Source organism: Salmo salar, chromosome ssa25 (genome assembly GCF_905237065.1).
Source record: "Salmo salar chromosome ssa25, Ssal_v3.1, whole genome shotgun sequence".
NCBI lineage: Eukaryota > Metazoa > Chordata > Actinopteri > Salmoniformes > Salmonidae > Salmo > Salmo salar.
In genome coordinates this window covers 37,123,468-37,140,761 of record NC_059466.1, presented here as the reverse complement: position 1 = coordinate 37,140,761, position 17,294 = coordinate 37,123,468, and the positions used below count along the sequence as shown (strand labels likewise).

At 43.4% G+C, this 17,294-nt stretch overlaps 2 protein-coding genes across 4 annotated transcripts in view; both read left to right on the top strand.

Annotated features, from left to right (window-relative positions):
* Window positions 1-335: 335 nt before the first annotated feature.
* Window positions 336-2,988, top strand: jagn1a (jagunal homolog 1a). Of its 2 annotated transcripts, none has more exons than XM_014174252.2 (3): window positions 336-494; window positions 1,142-1,239; window positions 1,442-2,988. In XM_014174252.2, exons 2-3 carry the CDS (start codon window positions 1,151-1,153, stop codon window positions 1,902-1,904), a joined length of 552 nt encoding a protein of 183 aa, XP_014029727.1. In that variant the 5' UTR covers window positions 336-494; window positions 1,142-1,150; the 3' UTR covers window positions 1,905-2,988. The 2 variants fall into 2 exon arrangements, with proteins under 2 accessions (XP_014029727.1, XP_014029728.1); XM_014174253.2 differs by having other exon boundaries at window positions 341-494; window positions 1,182-1,239.
* Window positions 2,989-3,802: 814 nt separating this feature from the next.
* Window positions 3,803-17,294, top strand: part of LOC106586706 (trafficking from ER to golgi regulator) — a 34,475-nt gene continuing 20,983 nt past the window's right edge. The window contains exons 1-5 of one of the 2 annotated variants that reach the window (XM_014174256.2): window positions 3,803-3,972; window positions 6,075-6,281; window positions 7,588-7,671; window positions 15,860-16,006; window positions 16,581-16,742. In XM_014174256.2, the coding sequence (XP_014029731.1) occupies window positions 6,098-6,281; window positions 7,588-7,671; window positions 15,860-16,006; window positions 16,581-16,742 (577 nt within the window). In that variant the 5' untranslated portion in view covers window positions 3,803-3,972; window positions 6,075-6,097. The remainder of the gene's footprint in view (window positions 3,973-6,074; window positions 6,282-7,587; window positions 7,672-15,859; window positions 16,007-16,580; window positions 16,743-17,294) is intronic. The other variant, XM_014174257.2, reaches the window with a different exon arrangement.

Sequence of the window (17,294 nt, the reverse complement as noted above, 5' to 3'; positions counted from 1 at the left end):
ATGATTATTAAATGGTATCATATGCTCAAGACAAAGATGAAAAAGGTAATAGGATTCATCCTATAGCTTCTTCTATCACCCATTTTTTGGCACATCTATAGAGTACCACTTGAGGGTGTGGCAAAACGGAATGTTAATTTTAATCAAATGTATTCTTGTATTTCGTCGTTTTAAGAGGTGCTTTCTTTTTTCCGCAAAACACAAAAGGAAACGTTTTTGGTGTTTTACAAACAATTATGTTTCCGTGATGGCAAACAAAGCAGCCAAAACAGTCAATGGACCAGTCTCGAAAGTCTCATGAAGGATGTTGAGAGAAAAAGGGATGCTGCGACTGATGTGATGCGCGTGCGCAGTGCGCACAACGCATGTGTCTTGTCCTCTGTTCAGCCGGCTTCTATCTATTCACCCTGCTTCTATTCATCTTGGTATTTAGGCATATTTAGATACTGTAGTAGCTAGCTAACTACGTTCATTCAGCATCTCAGTAACAAACGGTAAGAATCCTCAATTAATTGTTATTTTTAATCTACTGTACCGTGAATTACTGCATTCAAGGCAATTTTCAGTAGGCTAGCCAGTTAGCGATTGCTAACGCACGTTAGCATTACAATTTATTAGCAGGTAAAATATGGATGACACATGGGTGAACGAATAAATAGGTGAAACGTTTGCATACAAAGACATTTTATGCAGCTATAGTGAGATCTCGGTAACCTCCTTTCCAAGAGGACAATGAATGAATCCGCATAACATAACTAGCTAACGTTACCAACTGCTTGTGAAAGTTATGCTAGCTAACGTTAAATAGCGAACGTTTGCAAAGCTTTCCCTGTTGCCAGAGGCAGAGAAATATGCAGCTAGCTACTATTCATATCTATTCATGTTATATTACGGTTGATAAAACAACTTAAATAATAGAGGAGCTATTAATATTCAATTGTTTAAGTGTAGAAATAGAAGACTGATCATCACATCATTGTGTCTGTCTGCATGGATCAACTCTTTGTCATTGTCAAGGATTAAATACATGTAAAGAACGCATATGCTCGTTATTGATGAATCAGATGTGGGCAAAATAAATTAGAAAATGTACACCAAGTCAAACAAGACAAATTATGTTGCGTGGTATTTGGGTAAGCAGGTTGTTACCATGACGTCTCGTGTGGGCCCTCGAGCTGCAGGTACTGATGGGAGTGACTTCAAACACAGAGAGAAGGTGGCCTCACACTACCAGATGAGGTAATCAGTCATGTCTGTCTGCTGGCTGGCTGGCTGGCTGTATGCTTGTGTCTGTGTCTGTCTGTACGCTTGTTTGTCTGCCTGTCTGTTTGTCTGCGCTTGCCTTTCTGTCTGTCTGAGTGTGCCTGCCTGTCTATTACCATATTGTTTATAGTTATCCATTAACCATACTGTCTCAACACCCTTTTCCCTGTGTCTCCAGCGCCTCGCTAAAGTCTGAGATCCGGAAACTCAACTTCGTCCACCTGCTGCTCTGGCTCCTGGTGGCGGCCCAGGTGATCGTCAGCAAACTCGACCTGGTGCCAAGCGATACAGTGGCTGAGCCCTACAGATGGGAGTACCCCTACCTGATCAGTCTCTTTCCACTGGTCACCGGCAGCCTGTCGCTGCCCAAGAACAACATCAGCTACCTGGTGATCTCTATGATCAGCTCAGGCCTGTTCTCCATCGCTCCGCTATTCTACGGCTCCATGGAGATGCTTGGCGAGGCCCAGCAGCTGTACCGCCACGGCAAGGCTTACCGCTTCATCTTCGGCTGGGCGGCGGTCACCGTCATGTACCTGGTGATGGTGGTGGCGGTGCAGGTGCACGCCTGGCAGATCTACTACAGCAAGAAGCTGCTGGACGCCTGGTTCGATTCCACACAGGAGAAGAAGAAGAAGTGACGAGGATGTTTTGTGGGTTTTGAGGCTAGGGGAAAACTGTTTTTGTTTTTCTCTCTGTCTTTAGGATGCATATATTAGTATTTTCTGTTATTTATTTATTTATTTATTTATTTATTACCTCATGTAATCACTGGCTATTATATCTTTCCAGGTGGCCTATTCAACACACATTTTCTTGCCAAAACACGCATGCTCTCTCTCTCCATTTTAAAGACACTCAGGTGTATACATTTTCTCTCACATACACAAACAATTAGTGGCACAGCGGTCTAAGGCACTGCATCTCAGTGCTAGAGGCGTCACTACCGACCCAGCGTCGTTAGCGTTTGGCTGGGGTAGGCCGTCATTGTAAATAAGAATTTGTTCTTAACTGACTTGCCTAGTTCAATGAAAATAAAAGCAATTCTCTACTTTGTTTATCAGGCCTCAGAGAATAAACGATAGAGACTGCAGCTCCTTCTGAGACTGCAATATTTACAGCTGTTGTGAAGCATTTAGAATTATGAACCAAGCCCTTGTGTGAGACTGCAGCATGACGGAGGATCTCTCTACTGACTCTTTGTCATAACAGTGGAGGAATCAGGGCTGGACTAGTTTGTTGTCACGGTTTCAGTAAATTGACATCCGGTGACTAGTCTGTCAATATTGAAAGCCCTGTAAGGCATGCGCACAAGTACTGTACAAAGCTTGAGACTGAGAGACATGGGATGCTGTGTTTCAAAGGCAAAAAAATGTATGCATCATTGCGCTAAGTTGGCCTGACAGGTTACTCTGTGTCTTGACAGCTATCAAGTGGTCTTGATTTGCCCCTGTAATGTGCCCAAACTGTAGTGCTCCACAGGGTTGTGGTCAATACCAGTCAATTCAGAAAGTAAACCAAATATAAATTCCAAATTATCATTGATAAGCATTGAAGAGAATTGGAATTTCAGTGTACTTCCTGAATTGACTGGATTTGAAATGGAATTGACCCCAACCCTGGAGCTCATCATTCATATACCTCTTAAATGTCCTGTATGCTTGACCCATTGCTCCCTCACTTTATATGATTATGTTTTTACCACCAATAAAAAGGGAAATTAAATCCTTTTGTCTTGATTGTGTCTTTATTTGTCTTGATTGTTACAGACCTTGTGATGTGCTAGATGAGTAGTTTCATCACAGTTGCTTTCACCACATAATCACTTATGTGTCACAGTAACCTTTGAAATTAAGCAAAACACGTCCTGTAAAAGGTATAGAGGAAACCACATCACACAGAGTCACATATTTAATATAAAACAACATTTCTCAACCTGCACCTATGCAGTGGTGTAAAGTACTTTAGTAAAAATACTTGAAAGTACTACTTAAGTAGTTTTACTTCACTACATTCCTAAATAAAAGTATTTACTTTTTACACCATACATTTTCCTTGACACCCAAAAGTACTCTTTACATTTATATGCTTAGCTGGACAGGAAAATGAGCAAATTCACACACTTATTAAGAGAACATCCCAGGTCATCCCTACTGCCTCTGATCTGATGGACTCACTAAACACATGCTTTGTTTGTAAATGATGTCTGAGTGTTGGAGCGTGCCCCTGGCTATCCGTAAATTAAAATAAGACAATGATGCTGTCTGGTTTGCTTAATATAAGGAATTTGAAATGATTTACACTTGTACTTTTACTTTTGATACTTAAGTTTATTTTAGCAATTACATTTACTTTTGATACTTAAGTGTAATTCAAACCAAATACTTTTAGCCTTTTACTGAAGTAGTATTTTACTGGGTAACTTTCACTTGAGCCATTTTCTATTAAGGTATGATTACTTTTACTCAAGTATGAGCTTTGGGTACTTTTTCCACCACTGTTCCTATGCAGAAAAAATACGTTAAATAGTTGAGTCACTACGACTGCGCGCTCCGCTGTATGCCACGTACAGGTTTACGTCGACAAGCGGCCAGACTTCCTCATGTGAGGCTAGGATTCTGTGTTTGCCAGCCCTGGTTAAACATTTTGGCTGCCAAGGTCCTGAGAGAAATACCGACACAACAGCGGGTTTAAGTCGTCCAGTTACAGGTGGGATACATATAGCTGTCTGTTTCGATATTGCTAATATTGACAACCTGAATCACATTCTCAATCACAGTTAGCATTTCTACCTAACGATTGATGCTAGCATCGGGTTTGTTTTTAAAGCCACATTTGTTTTATTTTCTCTAAGACCTCTCTTAAGTTGTATACATAATGTTATTGGTGCAATGATATTGTTTTTTTTGTTTGTATTAAATGAAGTCGAACATTCATTCTCTGATACCGGTTAAAACGCTAAACTGTGAATTATTTTGCAGGAAGTCAACATTCTAACCATAAATGAGAGGTTTGAGTTGGTCTGTATTTGGCATGGTTCTACATCCTGTCAGTTACAGGAAAATTAATTGGCTATGTATGATCCAACTTGGCTTTCTTACTAGCTAGTTAGCGAGTTACGTTCGTTTTGACACCTTTAGTGACAATACGATTATCTAGTTATGTTAGCTAACAATATAGCCAGTGCAACAGATTTTGAGCCAGAGTTAGTTATTGGCATAACAGCAAACTAACGAGCTGTCAAATTACCACGTTAGGTAGCTAACGTTAGCTATCATGTCGTGAATCACTGCAAATAAGATAACAAGCTGCAATCCGAACCTCGCCCTTTCGTTAGTCAGCAAGTTAATTGAATGACTTCTGTACAAGCCAAGCCTTGTGTTAAAATGAGATGGGTGTCATAGTTCGCATAATATATCAAGTTATCTAGACAGACACCTTTTGTTGGTAGCTAATTTAGCTAGCTTGTTTGCTAGCCAAAGGCCAGACCAACAAGTTAAAATCAAAATCAACTAAAGTAGTTGCATTTGACGTGATTGAATCTATGTATTGTAACTGTTTGTTGATAAAAGGCCTATCTGGGTGTGGACTGGATAGGGAAGAGATTGTTCATCATAAACTCATCAGTTCAGCTAGTGCTTATATTATTCTGATGATATTAACCAGTTGTGTGTCATGAATCATGATCCACTCAACACATTCTACAAACTCACTCTTTCAATTCAGGTTACAGTACTTGGCCTATATAGGCCCACGTTTCTTTGTGGAGATGCATAAGAACCGGCCTGCCAGCCTGGCATTTTTAAAACTTTTGAAGCAGAACTGTGTACTATATAGTATAGTGGTTTCTAGAGGGCAGTGACCACTGACCAGCTGTAGCGCATTCTATATCATGCAAAGGTAAAGATGAGTGAATCCAATTGGGTTGCTAGATGAATGATTCTACCATTTTTCCATGGTCCAAACACTTTGTCTGTATCTGAAGGATGTTTTAACTGATGGTGCTGATCTGTTTTTCAATGGCTGTTTGTGGCTCACAAATCATCTATAGCAGTGGTTCCCATACTGGGGTGGGGGGGGGACTCAGTCCGGCTTTAAACTTCCTCTTCAAAGTTGTAATGTAGAATGCACGAGGTGAAATTGGTAGTGCATCATCAGTTCCTCTTGTCATGTTAGTCATTGCATAGCTTAGAGAGCTATTTGTAACTTGTCTTGATCAACTAGCACATTAGCTAACACTTTTTATTTAGTTTTTTTAGCCCATAGTTATTGTTGTAATTTAAGTCACTCAAATATCACATGAAGACACATTAGACATGGCAAAATGTATAGAATTGCATGAACATTTTCTTTAAAATTGCATGATTTTCTTTGCATCGCATGACAAAATGTGTAGAATTGCAGGAAATGAGCTTTAAACCTGTGCAATTCTCTCCACCAACAAGAGGAGTGTGAACAATTTGTGTCATGAACAGAGCTTGTTCCTATAGAAATAGATGTGGTGTGGGATGTTCCCCAATGCTGGTTGGGGCCCCAGAGGGAAAAAGTTTGGGAACCCTTGATCTATAGGACATGGGGAGGGGGAGCGAAATGTGTGCTGTTTGCACTAAATTCTTTGTTGTAATATTGCAAACGGTCATTGCAGTTTCACGATGAATGTTTCCAGCTTTAATTTATGTCAAAAATGTATGTAGCAACTGCAGATTGCCCCTTTAATGGTGATATGGCAACAGGTTGGCACCATAATCAAACATCCATGATTCCTGTGTAATGTATGTTCCATCTCCTTCCTGTTGTGATGTCCCCTCCAGCGGTGGGAGCAGTAGACTGTACCATGAACGGACAGCTGGACCTGAGCGGCAAGTTGATCATCAAGGCCCAGCTGGGCGATGACATCAGACGCATCCCCATCCACAATGAGGACATCACCTATGACGAGCTGGTGCTGATGATGCAGCGTGTCTTCAGGGGCAAGCTGCAGAGCAACGACGAGGTCACCATCAAATACAAGGACGAGGGTAAGCATGGAAGGGGACTGGGCCTTTCTGGACTAGCACTGGAATAAGATGGATTATCACAATACTGGTAGTCAGTGTGCTGCTAACTACTTAGCTTCCTCCACTGTCCGACTGCCCCATACTGGGCTCAATCCAGTGATCCTCTGCTTAGCAACACACATGACAGCCCTCCTTGACAATGTGTAAACCAATAGAACCATACAAAAGGTACCAATTTGGATGGCTCCATCCGCAACATTTTAAGATGGCTGTGAAATAAGTTTACGGTACGTTCTTAACTAACATCTAAGGCGGTGACCCGATCCTGTAGGTTCATGCTCTACAACATTCGCAGAGTACGACCCTGCCTCACACAGGAAGCGGCGCAGGTCCTAATCCAGGCACTTGTCATCTCCCGTCTGGATTACTGCAACTCGCTGTTGGCTGGGCTCCCTGCCTGTGCCATTAAACCCCTACAACTCATCCAGAACGCCGCAGCCCGTCTGGTGTTCAACCTTCCCAAGTTCTCTCACGTCACCCCGCTCCTCCGCTCTCTCCACTGGCTTCCAGTTGAAGCTCGCATCCGCTACAAGACCATGGTGCTTGCCTACGGAGCCGTGAGGGGAACGGCACCTCCGTACCTTCAGGCTCTGATCAGTCCCTACACCCAAACGAGGGCACTGCGCTCATCCACCTCTGGCCTGCTGGCCCCCCTACCTCTGAGGAAGCACAGTTCCCGCTCAGCCCAGTCAAAACTGTTCGCTGCTCTGGCACCCCTATGGTGGAACAAGCTCCCTCACGACGCCAGGACAGCGGAGTCAATCACCACCTTCCGGAGACACCTGAAACCCCACCTCTTTAAGGAATACCTAGGAGAGGATAAAGTAATCCTTCTAACCCCCCCCCTAAAAGATTTAGATGCACTATTGTAAAGTGGTTGTTCCACTGGATATCATAAGGTGAATGCACCAATTTGTAAGTCGCTCTGGATAAGAGCGTCTGCTAAATGACTTAAATGTAAATGTTAACTCCGTTGCACTAGCTAGATGCCATCTGACCCCTCAACATTTAGCTGCTCCCTGCTGGTAATGGAAAGGGATGTTCTCTTCCATACACTTGAGAATGCATCCTCCCCTTTTTTAGAGTTTTTAAAGGACATAAGAGAATAGGTTAGTGTGAGGGTTTCTACCTCACAGCTTTCACCAATTCAGTCATTTCTGAAAAGTATTATCTTAGGAAATAAGGATTAATTGTAAAAGTATTGGAACGTGGCTTCATTCTGATTTGGGTTTTGAATGATGTTCCCATCTCTCTTCTCTTCCTGTAGACGATGACCTCATTACTATTTTCGACAGCTCGGACCTGTCTTTCGCCATCCAGTGCAGTAGGATACTCAAACTCACTCTCTTCGGTAAGATATTATCATACACATACATAAACATCCCTTCCTACTATAGGCCTACGTGCTGCTGTGCCAAGCACGCCATCCTTGAATAATCAAAACAACTTGATTTTTCCCGTAGGATATTAAAGTAGGCTCATTCTGTTTTTCTAGTCTTTGTTATGGTACTATATAGAACTTCTGTCCTCTGTATCCTCTTGAATACTCATTCTGACTGTTCCATTCCAACAGCACCCTCTCTCCAAAAGTTAAGGTTCATTTCCAGGAACATGCCACTGGGTGGCAGTCTAGTCTCATAGTTTGACATTGAGCATAAGGTCTTCATAGAGCTACCTGAACTTGATTACCCGAGATCCGACCCAGTCACATTTTGTAGTTAACCCTCGGATCCCAGGTAGGATGCCGCTCGGTGGCCACGGGCCTCGGATCTTTGTGAAAATATGTGAACTACTGACCGGATCCAAAATGATATTTGAAGAGTTTAGTTCCTAAACAACACTTCATACAGTTTAAATGTTATCTTAGGGCTGAATGACTGTCAGGGGGTCCCTTTTCATCAAATCAAATGTGTCATTTTGTAACAAAAAGGCAGATTTGCTTTATTAAAACAAGCCACTTATATGATGTGGGGTAAAATAGCCTACTTGTTGTGAGAGAGGAGGATGCCGCAGCGGAAAAGTGATAGCCCCTAGACTATATAAAGTGAGTTTCTGAAACATTGAGTCAGTCGTTCTTTGCTGACGTGAAGAAGAAACTGAATGAAAGACCATACAGGGAGGCAAAAACGACAGTCATCTGTATACCCCTCATTTATGTACATTGTGGATATGAAGGGGAAAAACGACAGTCATCTGTATACCCCTCATTTATGTACATTGTGGATATGAAGGGGAAAAACGACAGTCATCTGTATACCCCTCATTTATGTACATTGTGGATATGAAGGGGAAAAGGTTGCCCATATTGTCCAGACCTGAGCTATTTCATTTGTTTGATTTATTCAATTTACTAGTTTATTTCGGGTATTTCATATTTTTTTTTTAAGCTTGGCCTATTTGCTATTTTATTTGGCCATTTCCTTTGTTTAAAACCCGCTAGAGTCGATGTCTGCGCCCCGGTGGAAATCTAATTAGCATAATAATATCTGCATAAAAATCTGTCAGTTTAAGCTAGAGATTGTTTATTTTTTTTTGCGTTGCATGCGTCTGTCCACCGCATCTGCTGATGTCACTTCCGCACCCCAGGCTTAGACAGGTCTTACCTAGACAGTTATGTGTTCAAATAACAGTTGAACTAATGTTGAATGTCTCGAGTCAAGTTTGCCATTTGTCAGCATAAAGATGAGTGGCTCATTTATGCGCTAGTTTTGTGGCTTTCGTTCAAAATAAATGTTATATAATGCAGAGTTACTTACACATTCTTTCTGATCGTCTTTAATAAAGAACACATATTTGACTAAGTTAATCTGCTCATGTTTGCGTGTGTGCGGTAGACGCATTGCCGTAGGCTTATCTGCAGAAATATTGTATTTCTAATGTTGGAAGGCTGCCGATTTTAGGTGTAAGACACATCAGGACAACTTCTCTCTTCAACTCTCAGGACAGTAGGACTACACAGCCGTGGTGTGGATTACTTTTCGATCAAACCCATATCCAAACCAGGCTGATTCTGCGGGCCTAAAGGCTATATCTACATTTAATTTAGAACAAAAAACATTAGGCTATTTGAGTTAGACCTGAGTTGTAGAAAGACATATTTTGGTAGGCGATAACACTTGCTAGCGTCCTAAAATCACCACATAAAAATCCTTCAATCTAAAAAATGTGGTCAACAGAAACAAAATGAACAGGTCTTTGAAAACCACAATATTCTACATGCAATTATAGCGTTGGTATACTGAACTCTAGATCAGGGATCATCAACTAGATTCATCCACGGGCCGATTTAAATAAAATTAAAATAAATTCTTGAGCGGATGGTCGGCTGTCCACAACATAATAAAACAGTTTTTGTAGACTGCAAACTGATCGCAAGAAGCCCAAACATAGATATTTGACTAAAACATAATCATTTCAAACCTTGCTTACATTTGTATATGATCACGTCTCTCTACTATGCGTGGGAATATTTTAAGATTTCTAAAATTCAAATCACTTGGAGCTGATATCCTGGTGTTTATACAGTTATGTTCAGCAATGAAAATTCAAAAATAAAAATGTATATTTGTTTTTCTCAGAAAACATTGAGGCCAAATAAAACCATCTTGCGTGGCAGTAAAGCTAAAAAAAAAAGAAGGTTTATTTCGCGTCCGTTTAAGTCAGATACAGACCTGACCCAATTTGGATCCGACTCTCTCTCAGGTCGGACATGTTTTGTGTCAGATCTGGTCCACCTCGTATCCGAACTGGATCGGATATTGATCCCCCCCCCCCCCAAAATACTGGATCCTGTTGGTTGGGTAGGAATTTAATGGACCCAATTTGGTTCCGATCTCAATTTTTGGATCCAAGAAGACCTCGACATTGAACTCCTACTTCATACCCCTTGACACGTTTATCTCTCCTGCCAGTATCGTCCCAAAGGCAGTGTTCCTATGCTGGTTGGTTAGTAGAGGCATCAGGCTATACTTAAAAATGATTATAATTTTTGTAATATTTTTCACGTCTCTCAGGCGTTGGGCTCCATGTTGTCAACCCCTTTTCAGAGAGTTTTAAGAGTGTGCTCTGCAAAGGATGGCAAATGGATGACGAGGAGTTTTGTCTGGTTTAGGCCTAATCATCATAATGCCTTCTGCTCTTCTGCCAGTGCCAGCCACATCCCTGTCCCTACACTGTAGCGTGTGTGTGTCCATGTCACAGTGTTGTACTCTGGCCATGTGTTATGCTTCCGCCTTTGTTTCACAGTGCAGAAATGTCAGATATGCATTACTGTTTACACACACACACCTCTCCCTCTTTCATCTCCAATGCCAGCAGGCCCCATGATGTAATTTCCTGTACTCTGTTCCCAATTACACCCCAGTGTCCCTGAACTATCCCTGCTATTATTAGAGAGGGAGCGGCAGAAAATAAACAAAGACAGAAATTAAATGTTTTGGGGATATTTGACTCCATCCCGAGACTTCAATGCCGAGGCCTGGAGCGTCAGCACGTGCCGCCGGCCGTGACCTCGCGTATTGTCGATATTCCCAGACGTGTACAGGGATTGGGAGCAGGAGAGAAGAATAGGTTTCATCCCAACGGTCCATGTCTCCATCCAGAGCCTTTTTCTGACCCGCTTGGGTCTCTGCTCACACAGGAATCTGGAATTCTGTCTGAATGCCCTTAAGGCTCTGCCTATACCCTCGTATGTCATATACTACAGTCTCATTGATATCATATACCATGTGTCCAAAGCTCCCATCGTGCATTTCAACTGAGCTTTATTTGTTGGACTTCCTGTGGTGTAGAACAGTGCTCATCTGTCTGTACTAGTCGTGGTCCAGGAGTTGAGTGTTGGTCACATCTCAAATGACTCCCTGTTCCCCATTGAGTGCACTACTTCTAGCCAGAGCCACAGCCTTAGTGTCGCTTTGGTTTCAGTCATGTGGTTTCTGTGTCAAGCCAGAGTACTGTGGGGATGCTTGTCTCCCTGCTCTTTCTGTACCCATTGATGGGCCATACTCTACCTCTCCTCTGTGCCCCTATAATCTCTATCTATTGATTCATTCCAGTGCTGATGAGGATGGTGGTGTGTTGTGCTATGGCAGCCTGTAAGACTGGGACTCATTGAGATGATACATGGTTCCCAAACGTTTTCCCTCTGGCTCCCTCTCCAGCATTGGGGAACATCCTCCCCCTGTGTCTATTTCTATGGGCAGAAGCTCTGTTCATGACACAAACTGTTCACACCCGTCTGCATTCACGCAGGACCAAAATAAATGTACATCTCTGTACAGAGCTTAGGACTCATCTGTTATAGTGATCAGAAGGACTGTCTGGGACAGATCACTGTATCCTATAGCGCTGGGATGCTGCAGTGTGGATGGAGAGAGATTGAAGAGGTGATCCTTACCATTTTGTAGTTCCATACCGCTATATATTTGAAATGTAATAATGTTATATTGTCTCACATTGATTTTCTCTCACTTCTCCCCCAATATATCCCCTCCCTAGCTTTCTTTCTCTCTCTCTCCCTCTCTCGCTGTCTCTCTCTCTCTCTTTGTTTCTCGCTCTCAATTCAATGGCAACGTGCCACAAATCTTGCTGCTGTGATTGCCTACTGTGGTATTTGTCCTAACATGTAGGGGAGTTTATCAATATATTTTTTTAATTGTTTGTGGGTCTGTGATCTGTGGGAAATACGCTGAACATGAGATGAGAGAACCGATAGGGAGGTCAGAGACCTGACCGTGTGGTGCCAGGACAACAACCTCTCCCTCAACGTGATCAAGACAAAGGAGCTGATCGTGGAATACAGGAAAAGGAGAACCGAGCACGCCCCCATTCTCATCGACTGGGCTGTAGTGGAGCAGGTTGAGAGCTTCAAGATCCTCGGTGTCCACATCACCAACAAACTAACATGGTCCAAGCACATCAAGACAGTCGTGAAGAGGGTACGACAAAACCTATTCCCCCTCAGGAGACTGAAAAGATTTGCCGTTGGTCCTCAGATCCTCAAAGTTCTACAGCTGCATCACTGCCTGGAATGGCAACTGCTTGGCCTTCAACCACAAGGTACTACAGAGGGTAGTGCATACGGCCCAGTACATAACTGGGGCCAAGCTTCCTGCCATCCAGGACCTCCATACCAGGCGGAGTCAGAGGAAGACCCTAAAAATGGTCAGACTCCAGCCACCCTAGTCATAGACTGTTCTCTCTGCTACAACATGGCAAGTGGTACCGGAGCGCCAAGTCTAGGTCCAAAATGATTGTTAACAGCGTCTACCCCCAAACATAAGACTCCTGAACAGCTAATCAAATGGCTACCCAGACTATTTGCATAGCCCCCCCCCCTCTCTCTTTTACGCTGCTGCTACTCTGTTTATCTATGTATAGTCACTTTAACTCTACCTACACTACCATTCAAAAGTTTGGGGTCACTTTGAAATGTCCTTGTTTTTGAAAGAAAAGCTTTTTTTCCCCATTTAAAATAACATCAAATTGACCAGAAATACATTGTAGACATTGTTAATGTTGTAAATGACTATTGTAGCTGGAAACAGCAGATTAAAAACATATATATTTTTTACATTTTTTTATGGAATATCTACGTAGGCGTACAGAGGCCCATTATCAGCAACCATCACTCCTGTGTTCCAATGGCACATTGTGTTAGCTAATCCAAGTTTATCATTTTAAAAAGCTCATTAGAAAACCGTTTTGCAGTTATGTTGGCACAGCTGAAAACTGTTGTGCTGATTTAAAGAAGCAATAAAACTGGCCTCCTTTATTCTAATTGAGTATGTGGAGCATCAGCATTTGTGGGTTCAATTACCAGCTCAAAATGGCCAGAAACGAAGTACCCGCAAAACACCAGTCTCAACGTCAACAGTGAAGAGGCGACCCCGGGATGCTGGCCCTCTAGGCAGAGTTGCAACAAGAAGGCCAGCATCCTGGAGTCGCCTTTTCACTGTTGACGTTGAGACTGGTGTTTTGCGGATACTATTTAATGAAGATGCCAGTTGAGGACTTGAGGCATCTGTTTCTCTAACTAGACAATAATGTACTTGTCCTCTTGCTCAGTTGTGCTCCAGGGCTTCCCACTCTTTCTATTCTGGTTAGAGCCAGAATAGTCCAAGGCCAGTTGTATTGCTTCTTTAATCAGTACAACAGTTTTCAGCTGTGCTAAAATAATTGCAAAAGGGTTTTCTAATGATCAATTAACCTTTTTAAAATGATAATCTTGGATTCGCTAACACAACGTGCCATTGGAACACAGGAGTGATGGTTGCTGATAATGGGCCTATGTAGATATTCCATAAAAAATCGGACTTTTCCAGCTACAATAGTCGTTTACAATATTAAGTGTCTACGCTGCATTTCTGATCAATTTGATGTTATTTTAATAGACAAAAAATGTGCTTTTCTTTTAGAAACAAGGACATTTCTAAGTGACCCCAACCTTTTGAACGGTAGTGTATGTATGTATATATTTTTTTTTCAATTGTGGATCACATTTTTATTTGGCGTACCCCCGACGGCATTGTGCTTACCCCAGTTTGGGAATACCTGCTCTACAACAACATGGTGGTCGGCTTACGGTATAGAAATTAACATTCAATTCTCTGGCAACTACTCTGTAGGACAATCCTGCAGTCAGCATGCCAATTGCACACTCCCTTAAAACTTGAGACATCTGTGGCATTGTGGTGTTTGACAGAACTGCACATTTTAGTGTCCCAAGCTCAACGTGCACCAATGTAATGATCATGCTGTTTTATTCAGCTTCTTGACATGCCACACCTGTCAGGTGGATGGATTATCTTGGCAAAGGAGAAATTTGGGCACAAAATTTAAGAGAAATAGCGTTTTGTGCAAATGTTAAATTTCACTGATCTTTTATTTCAACTCATGCTTTTATACACTGCTCAAAAAAATAAAGGGAACACTTAAACAACACAATGTAACTCCAAGTCAATCACACTTCTGTGAAATCAAACTGTCCACTTAGGAAGCAACACTGATTGACAATACATTTCACATGCTGTTGTGCAAATGGAATAGACAACAGGTGGAAATTATAGGCAATTAGCAAGACACCCCCAATAAAGGAGTGGTTCGGCAGGTGGTGATCACAGACCACTTCTCAGTTCTTATGCTTCCTGGCTGATGTTTTGGTCACTTTTGAATGCTGGCGGTGCATTCAGTCTAGTGGTAGCATGAGACGGAGTCTACAACCCACACAAGTGGCTCAGGTAGTGCAGCTCATCCAGGATGGCACATCAATGTGAGCTGTGGCAAGAAGGTTTGCTGTGTCTATCAGCATAGTGTCCAGAGCATGGAGGCGCTACCAGGAGACAGGCCAGTACATCAGGAGACGTGGAGGAGGTCGTAGGAGGGCAACAACCCAGCAGCAGGACCGCTACCTCCGCCTTTGTGCAAGGAGGAGCAGGAGGAGCACTGCCAGAGCCCTGCAAAATGACCTCCAGCAGGCCACAAATGTGCATGTGTCTGCTCAAACGGTCAGAAACAGACTCCATGAGGGTGGTATGAGGGCCCGACGTCCACAGGTGGGGGTTGTGCTTACAGCCCAACACCGTGCAGGACGTTTGGCATTTGCCAGAGAACACCAAGATTGGCAAATTCGCCACTGGCGCCCTGTGCTCTTCACAGATGAAGCAGGTTCACACTGAGCACATGTGACAGACATGACAGAGTCTGGAGATGCCGTGGACAACGTTCTGCTGCCTGCAACATCCTCCAGCATGACCGGTTTGGCGGTGGGTCAGTCATGGTGTGGGGTGGCATTTCTTTGGGGGGCCGCACAGCCCTCCATGTGCTCGCCAGAGGTAGCCTGACTGCCATTAGGTACCGAGATGAGATCCTCAGACCCCTTGTGAGACCATATGCTGGTGCGGTTGGCCCTGGGTTCCTCCTAATGCAAGACAATGCTAGACCTCATGTGGCTGGAGTGTGTCAGCAGTTCCTGCAAGAGGAAGGCATTGATGCTATGGACTGGCCCGCCCGTTCCCCAGACCTGAATCCAATTGAGCACATCTGGGACATCATGTCCCGCTCCATCCACCAACGCCACGTTGCACCACACACTGTCCAGGAGTTGGCGGATGCTTTAGTCCAGGTCTGGGAGGAGATCCCTCAGGAGACCATCCGCCACCTCATCAGGAGCATGCCCAGGCATTGTAGGGAGGTCATACAGGAGGCCACACACACTACTGAGCCTCATTCTGACTTGTTTTAAGGACATTACATCAAAGTTGGATCAGCCTGTAGTGTGGTTTTCCACTTTAATTTTGAGTGTGACTCCAAATCCAGACCTCCATGGGTTGATAAATTGGATTTCCATTGATTATTTTTGTGTGATTTTGTTGTCAGCACATTCAACTATGTAAAGAAAAAAGTATTTAATAAGATTATTTCTTTCATTCAGATCTAGGCTGTGTTATTTTAGTGTTCCCTTTATTTTTTTGAGCAGTATATTTTTGTTGAGTCTATGTATCTCTAATGTGGTCATCTCTTTCTCTTCTCTCCCCCCACAGTGAATGGTCAGCCGAGACCTCTGGAGTCCTGTCAGGTGAAGTACCTGCGTAAGGAGCTCATTGAGCTCAGGAACAAAATCAATGGTCTCTTGGAATGTCTGGAGCCCCCCTCAGAACCTGGCCTGGCTGCCTCCTCACCAGACAGGGGTACGTACACACACCTACCTCTATCTCTTTGCAAGTGTGAAGTGTGTTTTTAAATCATCTAATTATCTACTGATATTCACACGTCTTGCATATTTCTTCTATAACTTTATGAAGTGTACACACAGATACAGGCTGGTTGTTTTTATTAGTTCCTAAACCCTCTCTGTAATGTCACTAGTTAGCCCTGAAAAGGGTGGTTTGTCCTCTTTCCAAAACCACCCATTGCTTCTAATCCAGTGGACCTATCACATTCCACACCTGCGCTATGCCAGGGGTGTTTTCACAGCATGCTTTGCATCAATGTTGTTCGCTAGCTGGCTTGTGGTGGACAGCAACAGGTGGATTTGTTTTTCCAAGGCGTAGAGGAGAGAAGTGTAAAATGTTTTTACGAGGTGTTTCCTTTGGCATGTTTATGCCGCTAATCCGGGGTAATGAGTTGATGTTTCAATGATAAAAGATAATGGAACTTTCTGCTTATTTGCATATTTGACGATGTATTTTTTGTAATTGTGTGTGTGTATATTGGTGTGTTGACATGCATTCCCTCCCCCTCCCATCCACTTCCTCTCTCCAGACTCGGTGGATGTGTGTGAGGGCAGGGTGGTGGCAGCGGTGAAGCAGGCCCCGGTCCCAGTCAGTGCGGCCAGCATGTCGGCCTTCGACCCCCTGAATAAGCAGGACGAAGTCAGCAAGAACGTCATCTCCGCCTTTGGCCTGAGTGAGAACCATGTCCCCGGTAAGGCCGTCCATCATTGCTATTACTTTCTGTTGCTTTGTGTTTGTATTTTTTTATGCAGTCTTCTGACTGACCTTGCCCTCACTCCCCACCCTGTTTGATTTGTGTCTCTCTCTCTGAGCGTGTGATACAGAACCCCTTGGTCGCAGGATGGGGCTTGGGGGGTGCATCATTTTTCTATTTTACTTAACATTTTATTTAACTAGGCAAGTCAGTTCAGAACAAATTCTTATTTACAATGACTGCCTACCCCGGCCAAACGCTAACCCGGACGACGCTGGGTCAATCACGGCCGGTTGTGATACAGCCTGGAGTCGAACCAGCGTCTCTTTTGACGCCTCTAACACTAAGATGCAGTGCCTTAGACCGCTGCGCCACTCTGGAGACCAAAATTAGTGGTGGTTGAGCCTGTTGCTCTGCTCATGGCCTGGGCATATGTGCGGCTCTCATGTTGAGGTCTTTGCTGGGGGGCAGAAGGGGCATAGTTCTGATATGGGGGGGGGCTATATAGGCTGTGGCCAGGGTTTGTTTGGGGTGGTCTCAGCTGGTTGT

What these genes read in the sequence shown, in the direction of transcription:
- jagn1a (XM_014174252.2), top strand. Translation starts at nt 1,151, where the DNA reads ATGACGTCTCGTGTGGGCCCTCGAGCTGCAGGTACTGATGGGAGTGAC. An exon ending in GCCTCACACTACCAGATGAG is followed by an intron (nt 1,240 to 1,441) that starts GTAATCAGTCAT and finishes CTGTGTCTCCAG; the next exon opens with CGCCTCGCTAAAGTCTGAGA.